Below are 26,164 nucleotides of genomic sequence, written 5' to 3' on the forward strand. Positions count from 1 at the left end.
GTACCCATTTAATGTGATTATATTTGTCGATATCTATGCTGATATAAATTTATAAGATACTCCACATTAATTCTTCACATTGAATAATTAATATATGTGATCTTATCAATCCTATTGAACAGACAATCATTTGAGTTAATTCTTTATGTCATGATCAATTACGGGCTGGCACCCCACCAAACTAGTTACCTGCACAAAAACATGTGATGCTACAAGGTACCAATGGACAATGGTATCCAATCTGTGGTGAAGCCACACAAAAGAAAGTCGGACGCTAGGCGGCTTCAGGGCCCATATGCAGCCGAGGCGCCTCAGTCCGCCGCCAAGCCTTCTCTAGAAAAGTCGCTTCATTACATGACGCACACAACATGCAGGCATGAACCTAGGTAAATCCACGTCGTGTGTGTTTTCAATCTGATCCTCTGTGAGTACTCCACTACATAAGCAACCCTATCATGGGATTTGTCGGGTACCGACAGTATGCGCACCAATAGGTAAGTTACAATTGGACTTGAATTCAAACTATGTGTAAACAGAGTAAGAGTTGTGTCTTATTAGAACACCTGTATCCTAGGTCTCTTATATAATATAAGGATAGATACACGATGTAATATATGCCAACATAATAGCACATGCTGGCGGTGTGTGTCGGCGTCCAGGGTAGACAGTGTGCGGTATTGTGATGGATGGTGGCCTTCTGAGGCACCAACTACCCATCAAAGCTATCCTCCTCGTGTCTAGTAGTATTGAAATCGCAACTCATTTACTCGGTTTTAGTTCTACAAAGTCTAAAAAAATCGTTTCAAAGTTTGTTTCCATAGCTTTAACTTCCTATTGACCCTCGTCCACACCACATCATCCACAAAAAGCATACACCATGAGATATCTTTTTATATATCCCTTGTAATCTCATTCATTATCAAAGCAAAAAAGATAAGGACTCAAAATTGACCTCTGATGCAGTCCTATTTTAATAAAGAAGTCATTAATGTTGCCATCACTTGTGATAACATTATCGTACATTTTCTTGATGAGGGGAATGTACTTTGCTGAGACTTTGGGTTTCTCTATGGCCCGCCACATGACATTCCACGGAATCTTATTGTAGGCCTTGTCCAATATTTGTTGCAACATTGTAATAAGTTTTGAATATTTTTTCTTATGAACCTAGTCCAGCCTAAAACAATGACTATCATACAACAAGAAGACTAGCGATTCTTTGGTTCCAAACGGGCTTCATAGAATTTTTAGAGGATTTTTTATCCTACACGCGTCATCTGATTTTAGAATTAGGAATTAGTAAATTCAAGTATTCGAAAACGTGTGAAAATGGCTTTTTACTCAAAACGTGTGAAAAAGAAGTAGGAGTTCCAAAAAAAGTAGGAGTACCCAAAAATGTGTTCTACTCCACGCCGCCACGACGGTCAGGCACATGCATCATGCATGACGCATCATGGAGTAGTAGATGAGTGAACCAACTTGTGGTTGGATGGTTAGAGGGACTATGGTACCCTAAATCACTAGGGTTCAAATCGTGGTGCTTGTATTTTCCTGAATTTATTTCAGGATTTTCCACGATGTGCATTCAGTGGGAGGAGACGTTCTCGTCAACGACGAGGTGTCTATGATGACTTCATAAATTTCAAAATGATATATCGGCTCAGTCTTTCGGAGGTGCTTATAGGGATAGGGTGTGCATGTGTGCGTTTATAAGGATGAGTGTATGAAAAGAGCAGCAGATGAGATTGGTGCCTGGAATCGATATCCAAACATGGACGGCTAGCATCTGCACACATGCCAGCAGTACTGCATGCCAGGCCTCCGTCCCCATTGCAAACCCTAGCAGCAGCTGCGCGTGGACGGGTTTTTCTGACCGACAACTAGATCGATCGAACTACTCTACCCAAACATGTCCACGCCGCCGCGACGGTGGACCGAGCTCCCGCCTGAACTGCTCGCCGCCATCTCCGGCCGCCTGCACGACGCCACCGACTTTGTCCGCTTCCACGCCGTCTGCGTCTCGTGGCGGGAATCGCTGCGACCCCAGACGACCGTGCTCCGCCCCCTCCTCTTCCCCTGGCTCGTCGCCCGGCCGTCCTGCCGCCGCGTCGGGCTCCGCTGCGTCTTCTCCAAGACGAGCTACCACGCGGAGGTCCACCCGAGCTTCCACGAGCTCGGGTGGGTGGCAAAAGCCGACGGCACGGCGTACTGGTTCTTCAGCCACGGCGGCCCTAATAATAATAAGCTGGTCGACCCTCTCACCGGAGACGCCACCCCTCTGCCGCCCTTCCTGCACGTCGATGATAAGTGGAATATCGCAGACAAGTCCCATGGCGTCGTCTATGGCGACGGAACCGTCTTCCTCTACAGCTTCTGCAAACCGGAGGATGACCCTGAGCAAGGGACGGCGTACACGGCCATCCGAGCGGCCATCCTCAGTCCCGGCGACACCACGTGGACGGTCGTCCAGAGAGGGCTCAGGATTGGGAGGAACAACCTATGGTTCGAAAACAATCATGGTGAAGAGAACCGTTGCTTTGCCGCGTACCACGACGGCAAGATCCTGGTGTGCGTGAGCGGGGATACTCGCAATGACATCTGGCACCTCCTGGTGCCGTCTGCGGGAACCATGCACACTGCCATTATTGTTGAAAACGATGACATGTGCGCTACGTCATGTCGTCTTGTCTCCAGCCACATACTTGAATCCCGCGGCGAGTTGCTGCGACTGTCCGTCCTACTCCGTTGGCCCAATCACCGGATCTCGGTGCATCAGCGCCACAGCAACGAGGCACAGGCGCACGCACTCACGGTTAGGGTGCACGCACTCGTGGAAGATGCCGGCGTAGGTGGTAGACGTACAATGCGGTGGGCGAGGAGGGACGACGGCCTGAGCTTCGCCGACCGTGTCATGTTTCTAGGGTTCCCAGGCAGCTTCACAGTGGACGCCGCAAGGTTTTGCGGCGGGGAGGACGACGTGATCGGCGGGTGCGTTTACTTCTTCCTGCGGTGGTCTAGAGTATACAACTTGTCGTATTCGTCATCGACTGGCGTGTTCAGGCATAACCTCATCGACAACAAAACCAAGTTCATGGAGTACCTGCCGCTAAATTGGTGGGGCAGTCAAAATGGTGCGGGTATGTGGCTCGTCCCCGGGCCTCCCATTGCTCAAGTCCAGGTAAAGCCAGCACCATAATTGTACAATCTCATCAATTGTATTGGGTTGATCACTAATCACATGCAAGTCATACAATGCATCACCAAAAAATAAACTTTTGAGATCAACGTTTTGTATTTCCTAGTCACACAAAAATTTCTTTAGCGTCGGTCAATTTGGGGATTTTGGAGGACAGAGGAGAGCAGTGTTGAGGCCAAGACAGAGATGACGTGGCCAGCCGCGGCGTCACCGGCACAGGCGAGGATGAGGGTTAACCAGTTAGGGGGAGGTGCTGCTGCCTAGGGGAGGTGGGGTCTAACGGCTAAGGCCAAATCAACTGCTTCTAAATTCAAGCAACTGACACCTAGGTAGTCCCTCTGAAACCACATTGCATCATATTTATGAAAGTGACAATTCTACATTACATAGAGTTTAAGACTATAGATAAAAATTCTGACACGACGTGCGAACTTTGTAAGGTTGAGCGCAGTGGCGAATCTAGCACGAAAATGAAGGGTAGGCTCGAAGCATGAAGTCCCTAAGCTTGATTAGCAAAGCATTGCAATTGTTGGTTGTAAAACACCCCAGTATAATTGTCAAGTAGTATATTTAGCTGAAATATGATCTTTGGAGGGTAGGCTTAAGCCTATTGAAGCCCTACTAGTAGAATCGCCACTGGTTGAGCGTGTGTTGTCCTTGTGGAATATGCGACAAATCAGAAGCTAATCCTCTATATTTATTTCCTTTCTCAAAAATATATTTGACTATTTTCAACGCCAACTAGAAGATCATTTCCTATACTTCGTAAATGATGATTATTATTATGCTGGAACGTCGACTCACTTAGCTAGGCGCGCACGCGCGCATGTGTGTTTGGCATCATCAAGTGGCATGGTCCATAACCTAGCTTGTTTTTGTTCAGGCAATTAGAGAAAGGCTGGAGGCTCCAAAGGCAAATAGCTCTATCCTCAAGGAGATGCCATCGGAACGGTCCAAGGAACCCTTCTTCAGTTTCGTCGTGCAGAACTTGCCTCCAAACATGGACAACTCTTTGTTGCACCGCTTCTTTACCAAGCATGGTGAAGTTTCCACTGCCGAGGTGACCTCACCTAGGATGGGACGTGTTACCATAGCAATGGTGGCGGTGGACAGGCCGGATGAGGCCGAGGCCATCCTCAATGGGTTGGTACTAAATGGCTATACCCTCATAGTGAGTGTTTGTACCACAAAGTCCAAGTTGTCGGTGTCCAAGTTGCCAGTGATTGCTTGAAATGTTCCCACCTTAAAAATACTCCCTCCGTTTCTAAATATAAGTCTTTGTAGAGATTTCACTATGGACCACATACGGATGTATCTAGATGCATTTTAGACTATAGATTCACTCATTTTGCTCCGTATGTGGTCTATAGTGAAATCTCTCCAAAGACTTATATTTAAGAACGGAGGGAGTAGTACATATAGTCTACAGAGGTTTTTAGAAACCTTTCACTATTTAATTTTTCCAATTTGTACTGTGGAGGTTTTTACCACCATACGGGTGGCATGGTAAATCGATGGTAGCTACCTTCCCTGCCATAGATATAGTTTCGGTGTCATACGACTTCAATGTTGACAGCGGGTTATCGGTCTGAACGAGACTCGTTTAGAAACTTCCACTTGAAGCGCGCTCTACCTTGTCTGTCTCTGATTAGGAACTTATGATACTATTGAAATGTTGCTTGACATGTGTAAAGGCTGTGACGGAAACGTTTGGTGCAGATCCAATAATCAGCAGTCGATTAGACACGCCTGCTAATTAATCTCCGTATGGCATATATTTTTAGTGCTTCTCCAAATTGACACCCACTAGATACTACCACCTCTTAAGTTCCATCCATCAATTTACAAGATGAAACAATTAATTTATGCAGGACAAGTGCTGATGAAGATCAAACGGCCCTTGTCATTTTCAGCTTTGCATAACATCAGGTGTAAGAGCATCTCCAACAGGTGCATAAAAGTTTCGCGCGCTAAAATAGTTTTAGCGCGCCACTGTAGCACTTTTAGTGCGCCAGGCCCAATGTTGGTTTAACAGATGCCAAAAAACGCACGCCCAAAAAAACACGCAGTGCAAATTATGAAGCGTGTGCAATCCGGCGCCCCAAATTTGCAGCTTCTAATAGCGTTTTTTAGTGCGTGGCCAATCTTTTTTTTTTGCGCATGCACTATTTTACAGCTTCTGCTGAAGCTGTCCGGCGTCCAAAAAACTGAAATTTTAACGCGCGGAGCAGTTTTTGTGCGCCCATTGGAGATGCTCTAAGCGAGAGTGACGGTAAGACTGTAAGAGTATGTCAGAGCCAGTTACTCAAAGAAGAAGAAAAAGTATATCACAGCCGGTGGACATATCTACTACCCACTAACCAACTCGCTATTCATTCGATGCTCAGCTCGCAGCAAAGTATCCACTAGGTTCCATCCATGTCACCTCTGAAAAGTGGCTACTTGTTAGATTTCTGCGATTTGGAAATGCTGTCTGTGTAGTATTTCAGTTAGGCGATGCTCTCTCTGATATCATCCATGTGAGATTTTCTTTTTTCGAAAAATTGATAGGAGCTTTGTCATTTCTATTAGAACGCGGAATGCTAGAATATTTAGGCATGAATACAGCACGGCTGTCACAACAATCTACAGAGTCAGGGAGTTTGAGCTTTGTCATTTCTATTAGAATGCGGAATGCTAGAATATTTAGGCATGAATACAGCACGGCTGTCACAACAATCTACTGAGTCAGGGAGTTTGAGCTTTGTCATTTCTATTAGAACGCGGAATGCTAGAATATTTAGGCATGAATACAGCACGGCTGTCACAACAATCTACTGAGTCAGGGAGTTTCTATTTATCCATCCATTCCGACCACAGCCAGCGCAACCTAAGGGTTGAGCTGAAGCAGGCGACGTCCTTGATCCCGAGACCGCCCAACTCCTTGGGACGGCCCTGTGAGATTTTAATTTCCTAGGAGTTTGTTTCCTTTCTATGGATGATGATGACAAAATACACAAGACCAAACCTCCGCGACTAGCTATAATGCCAGGAAAGATCTCAAAGTTAAAACTCATAGTACTCAAGAATGCAAACATGTTAGGCAAAGGAGTCAGCAATGACCTTGCTGAACAATAGCACTACAATTGTTTGCTCCAAGCTCGGTAATTGGGTGCCATATATGCATTGTTCTAATTCCGTATTTCTGTGTAAAGTACAAATTAAACTCTAAACGGACAACTATGCTTGGCCATGTGCACGGCATACAAAGACTTGTCGAACCCACTAACTGACTAAGCATCACTGTCATTTTCTAATCATCTGAACTAACATGATTAACCCACCTACTGCTTAATTATTGCCATTTTCTAATCGTCAGAATTTATATTTATGGGGTTGTGTCTTGCCGTGTCCTACTCTGCAAGCTCGTCCCCAGAGCCACCTGATTATACTTGTGACCCCGCCATCGTACCGATGATCACATCTTCTCCACCGTTGGCGTAGCATCATCAGGTGCCACTAGTAGAAAAAGGGTCAAACGTGAAGCACATTAGTGCCGGTTTGAATTAGAGCCGGCACTAATGTGTACATTAGTGCCGGTTCGTGGCGGCGATCAATAGTACCGGTTCGTGGTGAACCTTTAGTACTGGTTCATGCCACGAACCGATATTAAAGAGGCTGTGTCAGCCTGCGGTCAGGCTATGGCCCCACCATCACCATTTAGTGCCGGTTCGTACCACGAACCGGTACTAATGAGGTTACGGCAAGCTGTTTTTAGTCCCACCTCGCCAAGAGGGAGGCAGTATGAGTGGTTTATAAGCCGTGAGTGCACAGACATTGACGAAGAGTTGCAATGCTCACCTACATGTGTTGATTAGCTTCAAGCCATTCGGAATAGTGTAGATTGCACTGCAGCATAGATTGCACTGAGCTATGTGCAGTGCAGTCTACACTATTCCGAATGGCTTGAAGCAAATTAACCAGCATTGCACCTCTTTTTTTATTTTTAATAACTTATTTAAACTCCGGACTTTTTTTGTGTTCAGTATGCAGCATTTAAAACTCCGGACTTCTTTTTGTGTAAGTGCCTTGGGAAAAACTCAAGTTTGGCAAACTCTACTGACTAAGAAATTTCTTTAAAAACAATTTCTATCTAATAAAAAAAGACTAGAGGATTACACTTTTCATAGGTTTTGATGAATGTGAACCACAATTTTTAGAGTTACATTGACAGAGTAGTTGTCAATGGAGCTAACCCAATTCTAGGCAGATTGTTAGTCTAATGAAAGTCTAGCAAAACAATTTTTCTAGTTTGTACATCATATCTTTCACAAATCTAGTGACAATACCAAAATATAAAGATGAAGGTTGGAGATATATCATATTCAAAAGGACCTTGTAGTTAGATATAGCAGAACCCACTAGTAGAAAAACGGTCAAATGTGAAGCACATTAGTGCCGGTTTGAATTTGAGCCGGCACGAATGTGACCATTAGTGCCGATTCCAACGGCTAGCCGGGCTGCTACCATTAGTACCGGTTCGTTGCCAATCTTTAGCACCGGTTCGTGTCATAAACCGATAATAATGTGCATCCCACCAATAAGGAAGAATCACACGGATCGTGTGTTTCTTTCTAGCTCTTGCGAGTCGTTGGATCAAGGGTGTGTTTCTTCCTAGCTCTTGTGAGTCGTTGGATCGAAACTACCACAATCACTTTGTGAGCCAGACGACCCTATATATAGCCCACCTCCCGCCTTCCCTGCATAAGTCTTTCAGTTCATCGACTACATACATCTACCAGTTCATCGACTGCATACATCTACCAGTTCATCGACTGAATACAAATCATTCGGATTCGTCATCATACGCCCAACCGTGCATTTGATATGCATATATATGCATCACGAGCCACGGTAGGGCTGTATGATGGCGATACCGATTGGTTTGTTCTAGATCCGACATAAAAGGTTTGATACAACTTCTTTTTTATGACATAAGAGCTATCTCTCCTCTTACCTATTTTAGTTACACAACTACCTATTTGTGCCAAATTTTCACTTTTGTTGTTGCTCTTACATCATAAGCATCCATATTAACTGGACTTACAAGTAATGCAATTTAACCAAACTATCTTGTGATCTTCGCCAAGAGAGAGGCAGTATGAGCGGTTTATAAGCCGTGAGTGCACAGACAATGACGAAGAGTTGCAATGCTCACCTACATGTTGATTAGCTTTATGCCATTCAGAATAGTGTAGACTGCACTGCAGCATAGATTGCACTACACTGCAGCATAGATTGCACTGAGCTATGTGCAGTGCAGTCTACACTATTCCAAATAGCTTGAAGCAAATTAACCAGCATTGCATCTCTTTTTTATTTTTAATAACTTATTTAAACTCCAGACTTCTTTTGTGTTCAGTATGCAGCATTTAAAGCGACGTCATCAATTTCCAACATGTTCTGACATCATTTGTTGTTTTTCGGTCATTTACCTAATTGTTCAGTATGCAGCATTCAATTTCCAGAAGAAAATAAATAGAAGAAAATAAATAATGCAGAAAATAAAAAACTATACAAAAAAATTACTTAAAAATAAAAAGAAAAGAAAATAAATAATGTAGAAAAGAAAAAACTATATAAAAAACTACTCAAAAATAAATAGAAGGAAATAAGTAATGCAGAAAAGAAAAAACTATATAAAAACTGGACGCACTTCGTGTACAAACTGGACAAACTCTTTCCGAGTATCAGGGTTTCGGAGTCCGGAGTGGGTACTAATGTACAACTTTCACCGAAGCCCAGAGTGGGTACTAATGTGCATCCCACCAATCAGGAAGAATCACACGGATCGTGTGTTTCTTTCTAGCTCTTGCGAGTCGTTGGATCAAAGGTGTGTTTCTTCCTAGCTCATGTGAGTCGTTGGATCGAAACTATCACAATCACTTTGTGAGCCAGACGACCCTATATAGCCCACCTCTCGCCTTCCCTGCATAAGTCTTTCAGTTCATCGACTACATACATCTACCAGTTCATCGACTGCATACATCTACCAGTTCATCGACTGAATACAAATCATTCGGATTCGCCATCATACGCCCAACCGTGCATTTGATATGCATATATATGCATCACGAGCCACGGTAGGGCTGTATGATGGCGATACCGATTGGTTTGTTCTAGATCCGACATAAAAGGTTTGATACAACTTCTTTTTTGTGACATAAGAGCTATCTCTCTTCCTATCTATTTTAGTTACACAACTACCTATTTGTGCCAAATTTTCACTTTTGCTGTTGCTCTTGCATCATAAGCATCCATGTTAACTGGACTTACAAGTAATGCAATTTAACCAAACTATCAGGGTTTCGGACTACACAAAAATAAATAATGCAGAAAATAAAAAAACTATACAAAAAATTACTCAAAAATAAATAGAAGAAAATAAATAATGCAGAAAAAAACTATATAAAAAACTACTCAAAAATAAATAAAAGAAAAAACTATATATAAAATTTGTTGGCGCACTGCCGTGTGGGTCTACCAGACCTAGGGTGTGCAAATGCAGGCCCAAAAGGGTCAGTAGACTCACAAGGCAGCGCGCCCTAATTAATTAGGCCCAGAAGCCTGTTATATAAAGGAGTTCGAAGAGGTAGCCGCGGCTGGATTTATAAACCAGTGCGGCTGCCCTTCGCCGGGCAAGGTGGGACTAAACTTTGGGGTGGGAGCGCAAGGCCTTTAGTACCGGTTGGTGGCTCCAACCGGTACTAAAGGCCTCCCCCCCCCCCTTTAGTACCGGTTGGTGGCTCCAACCGGTACTAAAGGCCTTCGTTTCCCGCCGCTTGGCCTGGCGAAAATAGGCCTTTAGTACCGGTTGGAGCTACGAACCGGTACTAAAGGCCCATCCTATATATATAGCACTTACGAAAATTTCAGTTTCATCTCCCCACTTCGTCTCCAACCTCCGCCGCGCGCGCCGCTCGATCCCGTCGTCGCCGCCTGTACCGTCGTCCGTCGTCTCGCGCTGTCCCCGCCGCCGCCCGTCGTCGTCGTCGTCTCGCGCTGCCGCCCCGAACGCCGCCGCCGTCCGTCGTCATCGCCGCGGCCGTACGTCTCTCTCTCGGTCCCACACACACATACACACACATACATATACACACACATACACACACACACCGGCGCCCCCGCCCCGTACGCCGGCGACCCCGCTCGTACGTACGGGGCGGCGGCGTACGGGGCCGCACACACACACACATATACCACACAACACGCATACACACACATACACACATACGTATACACATATACGTATATATACACACACATACACACACACGCACATTTTTTTTACTTATTTTCTGTTTGTTAGAAAAGTTAATTAGATGATCGAATGTTAGATTAATGTCGAATGTTAGATGAATTAGCTAGCTAGATAGAAAAATTGTCGAACTAAAGATTAGAACTAGTTGAATAATTAATATAACTAGTTTATTTTTAGTAAGAAAATTTAGGTATATGAGATTAGAACTAGTTGAATAATTAATATAACTAGTTTATTTTTAGTAAGAAAATTTAGGTATATGAGATTAGAACTAGTTGAATAATTAATATAACTAGTTTATTTTTAGTAAGAAAATTTAGGTATATGAGATTAGAACTAGTTGAATAATTAATATAACTAGTTTATTTTTAATAAGAAAATTTAGGTATATGAGATTAGAACTAGTTGAATAATTAATATAACTAGTTTATTTTTAGTAAGAAAATTTAGGTATATGAGATTTGATGATCTAATTAAAATATTATTTGTTAATGAGTTTTTCTATTTATTTAATTTTTTATATATTTTGAGTTTATATAAATGTTAGATTAATGTCGAATGTTAGATGAATTAGATAGAAAAGTTAAATATGTAGTAATGTCAATTGAATATATAGTTAGATATATTAATGTCAAATGTTACATGAATTTATATTTGGCTAGATATAGGTGTTTAATGTTTCACCTATATGAACATAGGAAATGACATCTAACGACGAAAAAGATTTTATTATGTGCGAACACTGTGAAGACCAGCGCGGCTTGTGCGACCAAAATTTCCTTGTTGATGGTAGGCGCTTCAGCATCAAGCTGGATGAGACATTCGAAGTTGATACAGTAAGTCACTTTGTCAATTATTATTTGAATGCAAAACTTATGCTTCATTTGCTTCAACTTATAATTTTAAATTTTCACTATTCTATTAGCGCATCCCCTGCCATGCAAGAATTTTTGTCTTGGATAAGATAGGTTTTAGTGCTATAGATGATATGGAGGTAAAGAGAGTTTACTTGAAGACGGAGCATGGGTATACTTTCAACGTCAAATTATATAATGGAGACACATACACCCATTTTGAATGCAAAACTTGGCAGGCACTATGCAAGGCTTATGCATTTGAGCCTGATATGGTTATCACCTTTGATATTCGTTCGGAAAATGATACTAAAGGTAATATAGACATCTGGGTCGATGTGCAAACGCCTCTAGTTCTACCATTTGGTGAGTTTTTCTCAACCATGCATGCATATGTTTATGTCTTTGATACAGTTTATTCAAAAATAGTTGACAACTAATTTGTATTGTCAGCTTATTTCGGTTCAAGCAAACATGTCCGGCGCTTGGTAGACAGGACCTACTACTGCCCCGGGGCTCAACTAAACTGCGAGGAAATAAGTCATTATGTTTCATGGCTTGAGGATCTTAATACTGTCAAAACAAATTTTTTTTCCTAAACTTAAAAATGTTAGTACTCAAAACGTGCGACCAATGGTGATCGTATTGAACTACGGTCACATCTATAATCAAAAGATAGTAAGATTTTAAATATTTGTCCTTAATTGGTGCATCTTTTGCATACATTATTTTTGAAGCTAAACTTTCATTGCTTAGTATATTAATTACTATACGATGTTGTTCAACAGGGACTTCCGATAACAGTTGTGCCTCAGTGGATCAAGACAAAAGGTCGCATGTCAATGGTTAGCTTACGACCAAGATTTCCTACATTGCACATGAGTGCATTCAGGATTTCTGAAAGCGAAGAATGCTTAATAGTGAAAGATTGGAGCAAAATTGTTAACGATCGCAGAGAAGTACTAGGGGGCAATAAGGAGAAGCGCAACCCTGTTGGGGAACGTAGTAATTTCAAAAAAATTCCTACGCACACGCAAGATCATGGTGATGCATAGCAACGAGAGGGGAGAGTGTTGTCTACGTACCAACGCAGACCGACTGCGGAAGCGATCACACAACGTAGAGGAAGTAGTCGTACGTCTTCTTCCCGATCCGACCGATCCAAGCACCGTTACTCCGGCACCTCCGAGTTCTTAGCACACGTTCAGCTCGATGACGATCCTCGGGCTCCGATCTAGCAAAGCATCGAGGAAGAGTTCCGTCAGCACGACGGCGTGGTGACGATCTTGATGTACTACCGACGTAGGGCTTCGCCTAAGCACTACAACGATATGATCGAGGTGGAATTTGGTGGCAGGGGACACCGCACACGGCTAAGGAACGATCTCAAGGATCAACTTGTGTGTCTTGGGGTGTCCCCTGCCCCCGTATATAAAGGATGGAGGGGGGGAGGCTGGCCGGCCAAAGGAGGGAGGCGCAGGAGGAGTCCTACTCCTACCGGGAGTAGGACTCCCCCCTCCAATCCTAGCCCAATTAGGATTTCCAAGTGGGAAAGGGAGAGAGGGGGGCCGGCCACCTTCTCCTAGTCCTAATAGGACTAGAGAGAGGGGGGAGGCGCGCAGCCCTATGTGGGCAGCCCTTTCACCTTTCCACTAAGGCCCATGTTGGCCCATTTGGCTCCCGGGGGGTTCCGGTAACCCTCCCGGTAATCCGGTAAAATCCCGATTTCACCCGGAACACTTCCGATGTCCAAACATAGGCTTCCAATATATCAATCTTTTTGTCTCGACCATTTCGAGACTCCTCATCATGTCCGTGATCACATCCGGGACTCCGAACTACCTTCGGTACATCAAAATGCATAAACTCATAATAACTGTCATCGTAACGTTAAGCGTGCGGACCCTACGGTTCGAGAACAATGTAGACATGACCGAGACACGTCTCCGGTCAATAACCAATAGCGGGACCTGGATGCCCATATTGGCTCCTACATATTCTACGAAGATCTTTATCGGTCAGACCGCATAACAACATACGTTGTTCCCTTTGTCATCGGTATGTTACTTGCCCGAGATTCGATCGTCGGTATCCAATACCTAGTTCAATCTCGTTACTGGCAAGTCTCTTTACTCGTTCCGTAATACATCATCTCATAACTAACATCTTAGTTATTATGCTTGCAAGGCTTATGTGATGTGTATTACCGAGAGGGCCCAGAGATACCTCTCCGACAATCGGAGTGACAAACCCTAATCTCGAAATACGCCAACCCAACATCCACCATTGGAGACACCTGTAGTACTCCTTTATAATCACCCAGTTACGTTGTGACGTTTGGTAGTACCCAAAGTGTTCCTCCGGTGAACGGGAGTTGCATAATCTCATAGTTATAGGAACATGTATAAGTCATGAAGAAAGCAATAGCAACATACTAAACGATCGGGTGCTAAGCTAATGGAATGGGTCATGTCAATCAGATCATTCAACTAATGATGTGACCTCGTTAATCAAATAACAACTCTTTGTTCATGGTTAGGAAACATAATCATCTTTGATTAACGAGCTAGTCAAGTAGAGGCATACTAGTGACACTCTGTTTGTCTATGTTTCACACATGTATTATGTTTCCGGTTAATACAATTCTAGCATGAATAATAAACATTTATCATGATATAAGGAAATAAATAATAACTTTATTATTGCCTCTAGGGCATATTTCCTTCAAACCCAAGATTAGGAGACAGATTCATCTGCATGCTCCAGTATGATGAATCAGGAGAGATGTTCTATGCTATTCTACCTGAGAGGGAGCAGCAGGATCAGTAGCTACTAGTTCATGCTCTTAATTAGTACTTGTCTCATATCCGTGTCCTGAACTTCGATGTTGGTGATGATTATGTTGAACTTGATGATATCTTTGCTTCTGTTATAAAGTGAATGTTTCCTCTTTAAGCTAGTCAGCGTTGATGATGATTAGATAGCTAGCGGTAATGACTATGATGATTAAATAGTGGTAATTAGACGACTACGATGATTTTTAGCTAGCTAGAGTTCATTTATTTATTAATATGCGATGATGATGATGACGACGACGACGACTACAACTCATTATAACGTAAAACAATCCTAAATTAAATTGATAACACAAATTTAATTGAAAAATACAAAATAAAACAAAAACCCACAACCATTTAGTACCGGTTGGTGTTACCAACCGGTACTAAAGGGCTCCCGGCCCCCGGAGCTGGCTCGTACCACGTGGTTCCTCTTTAGCACTGGTTCGTGCTGAACCGGTACTAGGGGGGGGGGGGGCTTTAGTGCCGCAACTTTAGTGCCGGTTTCTGAACCGGCACTAAAGGGCCTTACAAACCGGTGCTATTGCCCGGTTCTGCACCAGTGTGCGACCTTGATCTCGCGTTCTTGTTGGAATTTGCCTCACCTGATTTATGCTGGCTGGGCACGATCGAGAAGATACCAAAAAAAAAAAAGATACCAGTGCCTGCAGTTTCATCAGGACTTTGTTAAACATTACCCAGCTATTCTCAGTCTGTCAAGGATGCACAAGACCACAGTACTTGTGTCTGCGAAGAACTTTAGACGTGATGGATCCCGTATTCGCAAGGAACCAGTCAAATGATTATGCGGTGTGTGTGAGAAAGTCACAAGAGAATCTCCATGGTAAGCGAATTGAGCAAAGACGTACGTACTCTGGTTGGAGCCTAGCTTCTGGCTTTGAAGAATGCCGGGACATGGTTAACTTGGAAACTTTCCTACCTTGCACTTGACCGTGGCAATGCATGATTAGTTTGTGACAGGGATGGGGCGTGAGTGGGTTGTTGGATGTTTACTCCTGAATGTTGACTTAGCCCACTAGCATTCAATTCATGCCGGCACGGCTTAGCGAGTCATTGACGATTTCTGAGAGCCCCAAACCGCTCACCCTTGTGACCATCTTGTTCCTCATCCCCAGCGACCCCGCTATCTTCCGGGCGATCTCATCCTCTCCACCAGCGGTGCAGTTTCATCAGGTGCGACCTCGACCTTGTGTTCTTGTTTCTACTCTTCTGCAGAGCTGTCCTGAACATCTGGATCTGCACCCTTTTTTTTTTATTTGGATCCCTTTTGTATTTCAAAGCAGTGAAGAAGTCAAAAGCTCATCTTTACAATACCCACATCAGCTTCTTGCTGGCTTATCATTAAGCGCGGAACTAATTAACTGCTGCTGTTGCTTCTTAATTTCAGCTTTGTACCTACCTACTCGAGCAGTCCAGCACCATGCACCATGCGACTCTCTTCCTCTTCATACTTGTAGCTGCACCACCCTTTCTCTCCACGGTGAAGACCTTGAACTATCCAAATACAACAACCAAACTCTCGACAGTGTGGATCAATGACGCAACTGACGGTGCACTCGACATGCGCCCCATTCTCATCAGTTCACAACAAGATCCCTCGCGCGGTGGAGGCGCCTTTGCCGCAGGATTCTTATGTGTCTCCACCCCTACATGCAACATGTCCCTTTTTGGCGTCTTCATTGTCACTAAAGAATATGGCTCATGGACCAGCAGCACCTATCCTGCGGCGACGGTTTGGTCGGCCGGCCAACCGAGCTCGCCCTGTCAGGATGAATGCCACCCTTGAGCTTACCTCCAACGGAAACTTGGTCCTCATGGATGCTGATGGTAGCCACATCTGGTCAAGCAACAGCTCGGGCCGGTCTGTAACCGGCATGGTGATCAATGAGTTCGGCAATCTGGCGTTAGTTGATCAGAGAAGTGCAACAGTGTGGCAGTCATTTGATCATCCTACCGACACATTGGTCCATGGGCAGTCACTTGTGGAAGGTATGAAGCTCACAGCAAGTACCTCTGTAACAAATACGACCGAGAATCAGCTCTATATCACCGTACTCCCACATGGACTATATGCTTATGTTGAAGCTACACCACCACAACTCTATTTTTCATTCTATTACTCGGTGGCCGATCACAGGAGACAAAATGATTTAACGAGGGTTACATTCATGAACAGAAGCCTCACAATCTTTGTGCGATCAGATAGGTACGGTGGTATCTCATTGCCAGCAACCAAATCCAACCAATACATGAGACTAGAGTCAGATGGACACTTGAGGTTGTACGACTGGGCTAATGGATCAATTTTGTATGAAGTAATGCAAATAAATGATTGTGATTACCCAACAGTTTGTGGGGAGTACGGCATATGTATCGAGAGCCAATGTGTTTGTCCATATGAGAACTCTTTCTTCAAGCCGGTGGACGAACGACAACCCAATCTTGGTTGCACACCATTAACTCCAATCTCTTGTCAAGAAAAACAACGGCATCGGCTATTGACCCTTTCCTCCATTTATTACTTTGATAAGAACTACACAGTAGTGAATGCCAAAAGCCTCGCTCAGTGTAAGAAAGCCTGCTTGAAGAACTGCTCTTGCAGGGCCGTTATCTTCAGTTATTACCACAACGATTCATATGGAGAATGTATGTGGGTGACAAAGGTCTTCTCGTTGCAATCAATGCAGCCTGGTGATGATGATGTCTACAGCTCCACTGCTTACCTCAAGGTGCAGATTGATAAAAACAAAAATAATGTGATGTTAGGTGCTACACTTGGAGGTATTGGTGCTCTTCTACTGCTTGCCATTGTTGTCGGTTTTTATCTAAAGAGGAGGAAAAAATATGAAGAGAAAGATGATTTTGATTTTGATCAATTACCTGGCATGCCGACGAGGTTTTCATTTGAAAAGATGATCGAATGCACCGAAGGGTTCATTAAGAAGCTCGGAGAAGGTGGGTTTGGGATGGTTTTTGAAGGGAAATTGGGTGAAGATACAGTTGCGGTGAACGTCTGGAGGTGCTAGGCAAGGAAACAAGGAATTTTTGGCTGAGGTCGAGACTATTGGCAGGATTGAACACATCAATCTAGTCAGGCTAATTGGCTTTTGTGCAGAGAAGTCTGAGAGGCTTCTGGTATATGAATATATGTCAAGAGGGCCACTTGATAGGTGGATCTATTATCGCCATAACAACGCCCCTCTTGATTGGTGCACTCGGTGTAGGATCATTCTTGATATCGCTAAGGGCCTATGTTATCTTCATGAGGAGTGTAGGCAAAAACTTGCTCATTTGGATATCAAACCACAAAATATTCTCTTGGATGAGAGCTTTAATGCCGAAGTTGCTGATTTTGGACTATGCAAGCTAATAGATAGGGATCAGAGTAAAGTAGTAACTATGATGAGAGGAACACCAGGATATTTGGCACCTGAATGGTTAACATCGAGGATCACTGAAAAAGTTGATGTCTACAGCTTTGGAGTTGTTATCATGGAAATAGTAAGTGGAAGGAAAAATATTGACACCTCTGAACCTGAGGAGAATGTTCAACTCATAAAATTGCTACGAGAAAAGGCTACAGACAATCAAATGATTGATCTGGTTGACAAGCACAGTGATGATATGGTCTCACACCAGGATGAAGTTATTAAAATGATGAAGCTTGCAATATGGTGCCTGCAACATGACAGCATTCGAAGGCCTTCGATGTCAGTCGTGATCAAAGCATTGGAAGGTGCGATTATCATAGAAACTTTTGATGCCAATTCAATAATGCATGTTCAAGATAATCCATCAAGATATTCAGTTACATCTCAGACAACAATGCTATCTGGCCCAAGGTGAAATAGGTGGCTAATAGGCAGAAAAAGTAAGGCATTCGGTTTGGCTTTTGTATCCTATCATATTTGTAATTTGGAAGTATGTTTGAAATGGCACCAAGAATTTTCCAACCAACTATATATATGCTTGATTGTTCAATGAAATTGTACCGCATGGTCTTTACCTTTATATAGCTGAAAACGAGCTAATTGTACGTGAACCATTTGGAACTCTCTACATTACGACACTTGTTTACTGAATGTAGTGCGTCCCTTACAGGCATGAGGATAAACAGACACTCCCTTGACTTGGACAATGTATAAATCACAATAAATCATAGATGTAATCAAGCAGTTGAGGCCATGGTTTTAAATAGCACGCTATAGCACACTATGGTGTTTAGAAGAGGTCCTGCGCTAAGTGACTTTGATCCAAACATATGAACAAACATTTTAAATATCGCGCTATAGCATCACTATAACATGATATAGCGTTTAGAAGAGGTCCGCCACAAGAGGCATAGACCGCTATTTGAAACTATGGTTGAGGCATCGCTTGACAATGACTGAATTTGTAATGGAAGACCGAAGGGCCAATTGGATTTTGGATTTCGGCTCTAACAAAGAAAATTACAAAATGGTCCCTTATGGGGGTTCAAGTGCTTCAGATGTAACTAATTGATCCCAGATCGTCACATATGCTGACTTTTATGAAAATTGTTGGCTTGTTAAAACACTTAAAATACATGGCTAGATTGAACAGATGCCAAGGAACGCTCACATCACATAACAAACAGCACATTTGATTCTCCTCATCGATCGAAATCAAACAATAGTCTAACATTTGACCCATAGTTCCAAATAGTGGGCATGCCTCTTAGCGGCGGACCACTTCTACATGCTATATAATGTTATTTCCACCTATGCCGACCGTATTTCTCAAAAAAAAAACCTATGCCGACGGTTTAGTTCGACTTGCCGATGGCGCCCTCAGCTGCCGTCTCGCCTTTCTTTGCCGAAGGTGAATCTATACCAGCGACTACGGCCGTCAGCATAGAGGATAATTCCGATAGTGATGCTACAACACACTATTTAAAATGTTTGTTCATGTGTTTGTATGAGACCTCTTGTAAACACTATAGTGTCCTCACTGTGGCAGAGCTATTGGGTGCTATTGACTTGAATTACAAGATGTTTTTTTTTGTATATATGCAAAGATACAAAGTTTTTATCGATATGCTGCAGAAAACTGCAAATACATTGAAATACTTTTGCTATACCGTGTGAAGACGGCAGGATCCATCGCAGCACGTGCTCTGGAGTTTTCACGGTTGGAGTCTTCTTATATCGCGTATTATAATTCAACATGATGATGCATAATCTTCTTTTATGACAGAAATTGTATAAAAAGTGCTGCAATACTTCAGTTTACACGAAACAATTCACTGATACAGTACAAGTGCTGCAGATCAAACGGCCTTTTTGCAGGTTTCAGCTTCAGGGGTGAGAGTGAGAAGAAAGTATATATGTCATAGATGGATATATCCAGACATTGATCAACACGTTAGGAGCTATGGAATACGACAAGCTCGCCTCGGAGCGAGGCATGGACAACTTGGCTAGCTACTCATTCGGTGATCAACTTACTGCAACATATCCATTACACCCCACCATGTCGCCTTTGAAAACGGCTACTTTTTAGATTTCTGAGGTTTGAAGATGTTGCCCTTGTAGTATTTCAGTTCGGCGATGCTCTCTTTGATATCGTCCATCGCCCTGTGGCTTTTTCCTTTCCTAGGAGTTTGCTTCCTTTCTGCGAATGATGGTGACAAAGAAACACACGGTTAGATCCCGGCCAGTAGTTTACACCCAGAAAGGCCTCAGAGTTAAACTCATCCTACTCGAGAATGTAAACATATGTTAGCACAAGGCTAATGAGTCAACAATGACTACAACACTACTACAATAGCTTGCTCCAAAATCCTGGCTATAATTTATTCGAATTTTTTTTTGTTCCATATTTCCATACAAACTCTCAATGTACAACATACTGGTGCTTGAATATAGCAGGAACATCAAGAATACAAGGCATTGCTTAACTGCTGAAATTGTGTATATTGCTTATCCACGGCAATCGTTTAATTATTTTACTCTTCATCAACAAGAATCAGAAATTACTCATATCATTTCAAACAGATGTAGCAGTTGAGGGACCACGATTGAAACAAGTGCAAATAGCAAATGGATCGATGGATAGACAGGAATAAATTGACAACAAGCAAGCATAATAATAATAAAAATCAGCATTCTACAAATTTAGTTTACCTTTAGGGTACCACCGTGTGCACAAAGCCATGATACTGCTCACATCAACAATCACGTGAGAGAAGATGGCTGCAAGCCGTGGCATATACTTCTGCTTAGGAAAAAAGTAGCAAATGTATTATTAATCATCCACCAAAAGCTAAAGGAATACATCGTGTTTACACTGGAAAAAAGATGTTCTTGCGAAGGAAAAATTAACACATTGCATATGTAACAAGGAATAAACAAATTATTTTGGCACGACGATAAATGCGGAGACATGGATATCAGTGTAGCAAACTATTATCGAGCACTGTCCCAAATAAGGCAGTTTGATCTAATACCATATAGTTCACAACTATATTTTTCTATTGACTTAATGAGCTGATCTATGACAAGCCAAATAAATAACACAAGAAAATCAACTAAATTTATTTTCTGAATTGAATTAGACCATTATCGAAGCAATTTTGAATGAGCCTTTTTCACCCTGAGGGCAAGGAAGGCCTCCCCGCATTTGGAAAAACCAAACCGAATTACTTGGATTTTCAAGTTTTGAAATGAGAATATTGACCAAACAATCCTGAGATTGCTGACTTTTTTTACTTACTCAAACGAAAAGCACAAGCTTGAATTAAAAAAAAAAGGATGGAAATTTAGTTGACAAGAAATATAAGTCAGTATCGACAGGTGTTCTTTTTACTGAAACTGTTAATCCTGCTGGAGGATAAAAAAATTGTAACAGTGACCAGTCTTGCGTTCATGGAAAACAAATGTCTTTCCTTAAACCTAGCTATACGACTATTCTTATCTGTGTGACAGTATATCAATCCTAATTACAGCATGTCAATCCTAAAAGACATTCTTTACTGACCTTCAGAAATAGTAAATCTACGTAAACTGAATTCCCAGCTATTGATGGAGTGTCTGAACCTACATGCTTCATGAGGAAGTCTAACACCTGCAAATAGGCCAATAGAAACTTCTATTAGAAACCTTTGGCTATTTTATTTTTGTAGCAAGGCATCATATGTACTGTTTTACAGTGCATAAATGATTAAAAACTGTATGACATATCATTCTTAGATGTGCAAGGAACTGCTGTAGCAAGTGGTAAAGCAGAAGCCTTATTCAGAGAAACTTAAGAGCTTGAGATGTGAGAACTACAATAACATTCACAGATATACTGATATAGATCATGCTGTAACATGCAAACTTGCAAAACTTGGTGTAGCTTGAATAGTGACTAGTATGCTATTCAAACCATACCAATCTGTTTGTTACTTTTCCTTTGCACAGGATGTATTTGGTCATATTTTTGCAAGAAATCTTGCAAGCATACATTTTGGAGTGGAAAAATGCATTTTGGATATAGGTGAATCGCCACCTATGTGGAGATAAGAGTTTTTGCAACATATGCATTTTTTTTTTGCTAAATGGGGAGGTTTGGGATTGCAGCATTTGTATGTTAGATATATGTATGTGACATCTCACAAGTAACAACTGCAGTGTTACAAAATTGAAAGGTACAACAAGTTCACAATTTTGGGGCATCCACTGGTAATTTCCTAAACAAAAATTAGAATGGCAATTGGCAATTCAAGATTTTACAGAAAAATATTTAAAATCAAGAAAGAAAACAATCTATAATGATCAACTCAAATCATGTCAGAACTGTCGGAGTTTTTTTTATATATTGATAAATAAGAAAGAAAACAATCTATAATGATCAACTCAAATCATGTCAGAACTGTCGGTTCTCATGATAATGCCATGGTGTAAGAAGGCAAGTATGTAATGAGTTAAAAGAGCACATGAAAATGAAGTTATGCAAACTGTAGAATTTTTGAATAGCAAATAGCACTCCAAGAGAGTTCTAAAGTAGCAAGAGGTTCAAGTGCAACAGATAGATAAATGAATAAGATTAAGGAATCAGTTGTGGATACTGTAACTTCATTACCATGTTTGCAATCAAATATTCAGAAAAATGTGATGATAACCATAAAAATCAGACAACATACTTGTTTCTCCGCGTCACCCTCAGAAATCTCACTCTGCAGTACCCTCTCTGTCAATCCTAAATAAGTTCAGGTCATCAGATTTATATTCAGACAACAACACCCAATAAGAAATGTTATTTGGAAAATAAAGATTATTTACCACTAGATGCATGATGGGTTTTACACCATTCATTCATATTATCTAAGCAAGCTTTGCTCTGACTTATAACCAAGTTAGGACCCTGCAAAATGACAACGATGTTGAACTTCCCGATGAGATGATGACAGACAAGTTATTCTACACTGAGATGAAGCACTATTTGAGCTTATTGACATGATAAGTAGAAAACTAGTGTACTGATTTTGACATTAAATATTTGTGCTATTACAGATATTATATTGCACATGGATCATCAGCACTCCATTGCCATAAACTTCTTATTCAGTTGAGCAAAGGGTGGGTTTGGACTTGTATTGTGGAACAGAGGGAGTACTGTCTAGATTGGCCAGATAAGATTTTTTTTTTTCCAAACTGCAGTTTATGTAACGCAGCTGCGAGGAACAGAATTAGTAAAAAAATTAATCTACAGAAAACCAGAGTAATTCACGGGTGTTCTCGAATATTCCTGTAAGCAGCACTAGTTACAAGAACACCATGATATTGTACACGATCTATGTAGAACGAACTAAAGGTATATGATTTCAACAGCCACCTCTATTTGTTTTGTAAGTTTACCATCTGTTACAATGCAAGCTATCTCCAATATCCGATCTTTCGAAATATCCAAACCTACACAATCCAGTATGAGTGTGCCAGTTAGTCATGATTTTATGCATAAGATAAAGGTAACAAAAAAAGGAATAAATTCCAAATCTAAATTTGATTTGCCTATCCATTGAAAATATCTTTCGAAGTTATAAAATTGAATAAATTCACAGCAGTAGCAATTATCATCAGATCAGAGATCAAGGTATTTAGCAATCATCATCAAACTTCCAGGATAAGAAATACCCTTCGATGTTTCAGACCAACGCAACAAGCTGTTCGGGGCATTGGAGATAAATAATCCGTGGTTTTTTACTTTGTTCAGTTGGATCCCAGATTATAGTTCGGTTAACTAAAGTCGTGTATCAGTAATTTGAAATATGTTTGTTTCACCATGAGCCAGCTAGTTCGACCATTGACTACAAATTAAACCAGATGTCACTCCATTTTTAGCCACTAGAAGAAAGTAGAGAACCCTTCCCAAAATAAAAGAATGAGAAGCTAAGAACTAGCTATGCTAGCCAATGGATTGCATCCGAGTAAAGATAATCTACCAGAAGACACTGATATATTTCAGAAGGCCTCCAGAACTACTCTATGACTTCATACCCTTCCATTGTCAGTATTACAATTCGAACTTTACTTCCTACTGGGCTACTGGCTACCACACATTTCCCCTCATTAGCAGGTTACAAATAATTGGGTCTGTGGTTTGTAAGTGGTCATGTCACAAATTTACATCATCAGCACTCTGAACTATTATTTCATAGGTGCAAATTTTTAATAGTCGCAAACATACAAAAGTCTGAGCAGAAAATTAATTATTCTGAGGCAGAATAAAACAACACAAATTGTTACGAATAAACAAGTAAATGAAAGTACAACATCAAAAATAAATTCTCCGATGTACTAATAACATAAAACAAGTTGTGGTAACTGAATAATTTACCAGTCATTTCCAGGTCTATCCACACTAAAGGCATCCTGTAACCACCAGATGATGATGCAAGAGTTCCTCCATTATTGCTTACAACAGTTGTGTCATTTTGCACACCTTTATCTGCATAATAAATACAGTTTACAACCCCATTAGTGACTATGGTGAGTAGTCACATAAATATTATAGAACATTAACATGTATATCCCTGTCCCCATCAAAGGGTTTGTCAGGTAGCCATATGCACCCTGAAGACAAAATATAAAGAAAGGGGAAAACCACATTTGACAGACTGAAAATGTGATCAGTATGCTGGTGAATGTTAAGCTTCATGCACTAGCCAACGCAACCAAAAGTCCAAACTGATGGAAAGGGCTAGGCAATTCACATATACACTTCAACAGCTTCAGCAAAAATGTCACACTACAATCTAGTTAAAACTATTTTCAGAGAATTGTAGCGGAGGCCCCAACAACGAACGGAGGCAAAATTGATACATTGTACTGAACAGTGGCAGTATGACATGTTGCGGCAATGGCAACTCTCACCGAGTCCCCGGTCATGACGGTAGTTACCTAATTTGTTCCAATTTAGTTTCAGAGCCAACTGCTGCTCCGGCCTCAATGAGCAGCAGGCAGCAGCTGGGCTTTTAATCATGCTATGCTTTACCCATGACAACGGCATACCCAGGTACCATCCAAAATGAGCCACCATACAAAATGTGACATGACGGCCCAAGCAAGCATGGATAAATTATAAAACAAAAATACAATACATCTCATCTCATCTTTACAGAATAACCACTCCAGGAAATTAAACAGTGAATGGCCATAAAACAGAACGTCAATTGAGCCCAGGGAGGTATTATCACATCATAAGGCAGTTATGTTCTTGGCAATAGTAGGTAAGCATTAATCTGTTTAATACGGGTAAAAACAGGCCCAGTGAACCAAGGTAAACTACAAAGGAAGTAGCTGCTTCAACTGAAAATTGCAGGGATAATAATGAGTTACGCAATCGATTCTCCATGCAAAAATACAGGGGAACAGTAATCCATCTAGTGTAATCTAATATTTTGGAAGCTACATCCCAGAAGAAATGGGGTACCAACCAGGTTTGCAGGCAGCAGTTTCTTCTATACTGGTAGAAGATGTTTGTGTTACTTCTCTATCTCTATCATTCCCTCCATCATCTTCGCCATCAAGATTAAGAAGCGAGAACATGTTCTCAGGCTTACTCATTTTTCCAATTTCCTTCTGTCTAGTATAATCCAAGCACCTATTCCTGTATCAGCCAAGCACCCAACTCCTCGATTAAAAATGAGCCTCTGTATAGCAAATAAATATACGGGGACGGTAACATAATAATATTCACTGTAATCCAACCAAGCAGAGCTAGTGTGCACCGAACGAAAAGGTTAACAGGATCGATGAAAGAGAAAGCTGATCATCTGCACCATTAGTTTTAACCCAAGCCAGAGAGAACCGACCTCGATGTCTGTTTACCCTATCCCCCAAATTGAAGGAACGAACCTTGTGCGCGGGCGCCGATGGAGGTCCGCCGGAGAACGAGGGCGAAGGTGGCGCGGCTGGGGCAGGAGGAGATACCGGTGGAGGCTGCCCGGAGGGGGTGCGGACGAGCCGCCGGCTGCTGCGGCTGGGGCACGGGGAAACGCGCGCCGGCCGGAGGGGACGCCGGGGGAGGGGGAGGAGGACCGGGGCGTCGGGCTCGGGCAGAGGAGCGCGAGGGCTACCCGGGCCGCGCCTGCGAAGCCGAGGCGGCGGCGGCGGCGGCGGCGGCGGCGGGGGAGAGGATCCGAGGAGGGGATGGGACTTGGAGCGAGAGGGGTCGGCCGAGCGAAACTTTTTCTTTTCTTTCTTTCTAGAAAAAAAGATAACATATTTTTTGGTACTTCTTTTTTACACGTTTTTAGTAAAACCAACCTTCACACGTTTTCAAGTCCTTGAATTTAAATTCCAATCCGATAATAATAAATCAAATGACGCATGTAGGATCAAAATCCTCTAAAAATTCCATAAAGTCCCCTTTTTTAACCCAGTGCAGTCAAAATCGCTCACATACATGAGCATACACTCACCCTTATCCTATGAACACATCTAAAAACTGA

General features: G+C 42.1%; 1 protein-coding gene and 1 pseudogene across 2 annotated transcripts; one reads left to right on the forward strand and one right to left on the reverse strand.

Annotated features, from left to right (window-relative positions):
• Window positions 1–1,813: 1,813 nt before the first annotated feature.
• On the forward strand, window positions 1,814–18,054 carry LOC123129819 (uncharacterized; annotated as a pseudogene).
• Window positions 18,055–19,699: 1,645 nt separating this feature from the next.
• LOC123131393 (oligoribonuclease) lies at window positions 19,700–25,907 on the reverse strand. Of its 2 annotated transcripts, XM_044551081.1 has the most exons (9): window positions 25,569–25,903; window positions 25,148–25,320; window positions 24,049–24,159; window positions 23,047–23,123; window positions 22,494–22,575; window positions 22,355–22,410; window positions 21,208–21,294; window positions 20,355–20,445; window positions 19,700–19,842 (listed from the first exon to the last, which is right to left on the reverse strand). In XM_044551081.1, exons 2-9 carry the CDS (start codon window positions 25,275–25,277, stop codon window positions 19,721–19,723), a joined length of 756 nt encoding a protein of 251 aa, XP_044407016.1. In that variant the 5' UTR covers window positions 25,278–25,320; window positions 25,569–25,903; the 3' UTR covers window positions 19,700–19,720. The 2 variants fall into 2 exon arrangements, with proteins under 2 accessions (XP_044407016.1, XP_044407015.1); XM_044551080.1 differs by lacking the exon at window positions 22,494–22,575 and having other exon boundaries at window positions 19,706–19,842; window positions 23,070–23,123; window positions 25,569–25,907.
• Between the last annotated feature and the right edge of the window lie 257 nt (window positions 25,908–26,164).

The sequence above is a fragment of the Triticum aestivum genome, chromosome 6A (genome assembly GCF_018294505.1).
Source record: "Triticum aestivum cultivar Chinese Spring chromosome 6A, IWGSC CS RefSeq v2.1, whole genome shotgun sequence".
In the NCBI taxonomy this organism is placed as follows: domain Eukaryota; kingdom Viridiplantae; phylum Streptophyta; class Magnoliopsida; order Poales; family Poaceae; genus Triticum; species Triticum aestivum.

What these genes read in the sequence shown, in the direction of transcription:
- LOC123131393 (XM_044551081.1), bottom strand. Translation starts at nt 25,277, where the DNA reads ATGAGTAAGCCTGAGAACATGTTCTCGCTTCTTAATCTTGATGGCGAA. An exon ending in AACCCATCATGCATCTAGTG is followed by an intron (nt 22,411 to 22,493) that starts GTAAATAATCTT and finishes GAACTTATTTAG; the next exon opens with GATTGACAGAGAGGGTACTG. An exon ending in CACACGGTGGTACCCTAAAG is followed by an intron (nt 19,843 to 20,354) that starts GTAAACTAAATT and finishes CATCATTCGCAG; the next exon opens with AAAGGAAGCAAACTCCTAGG.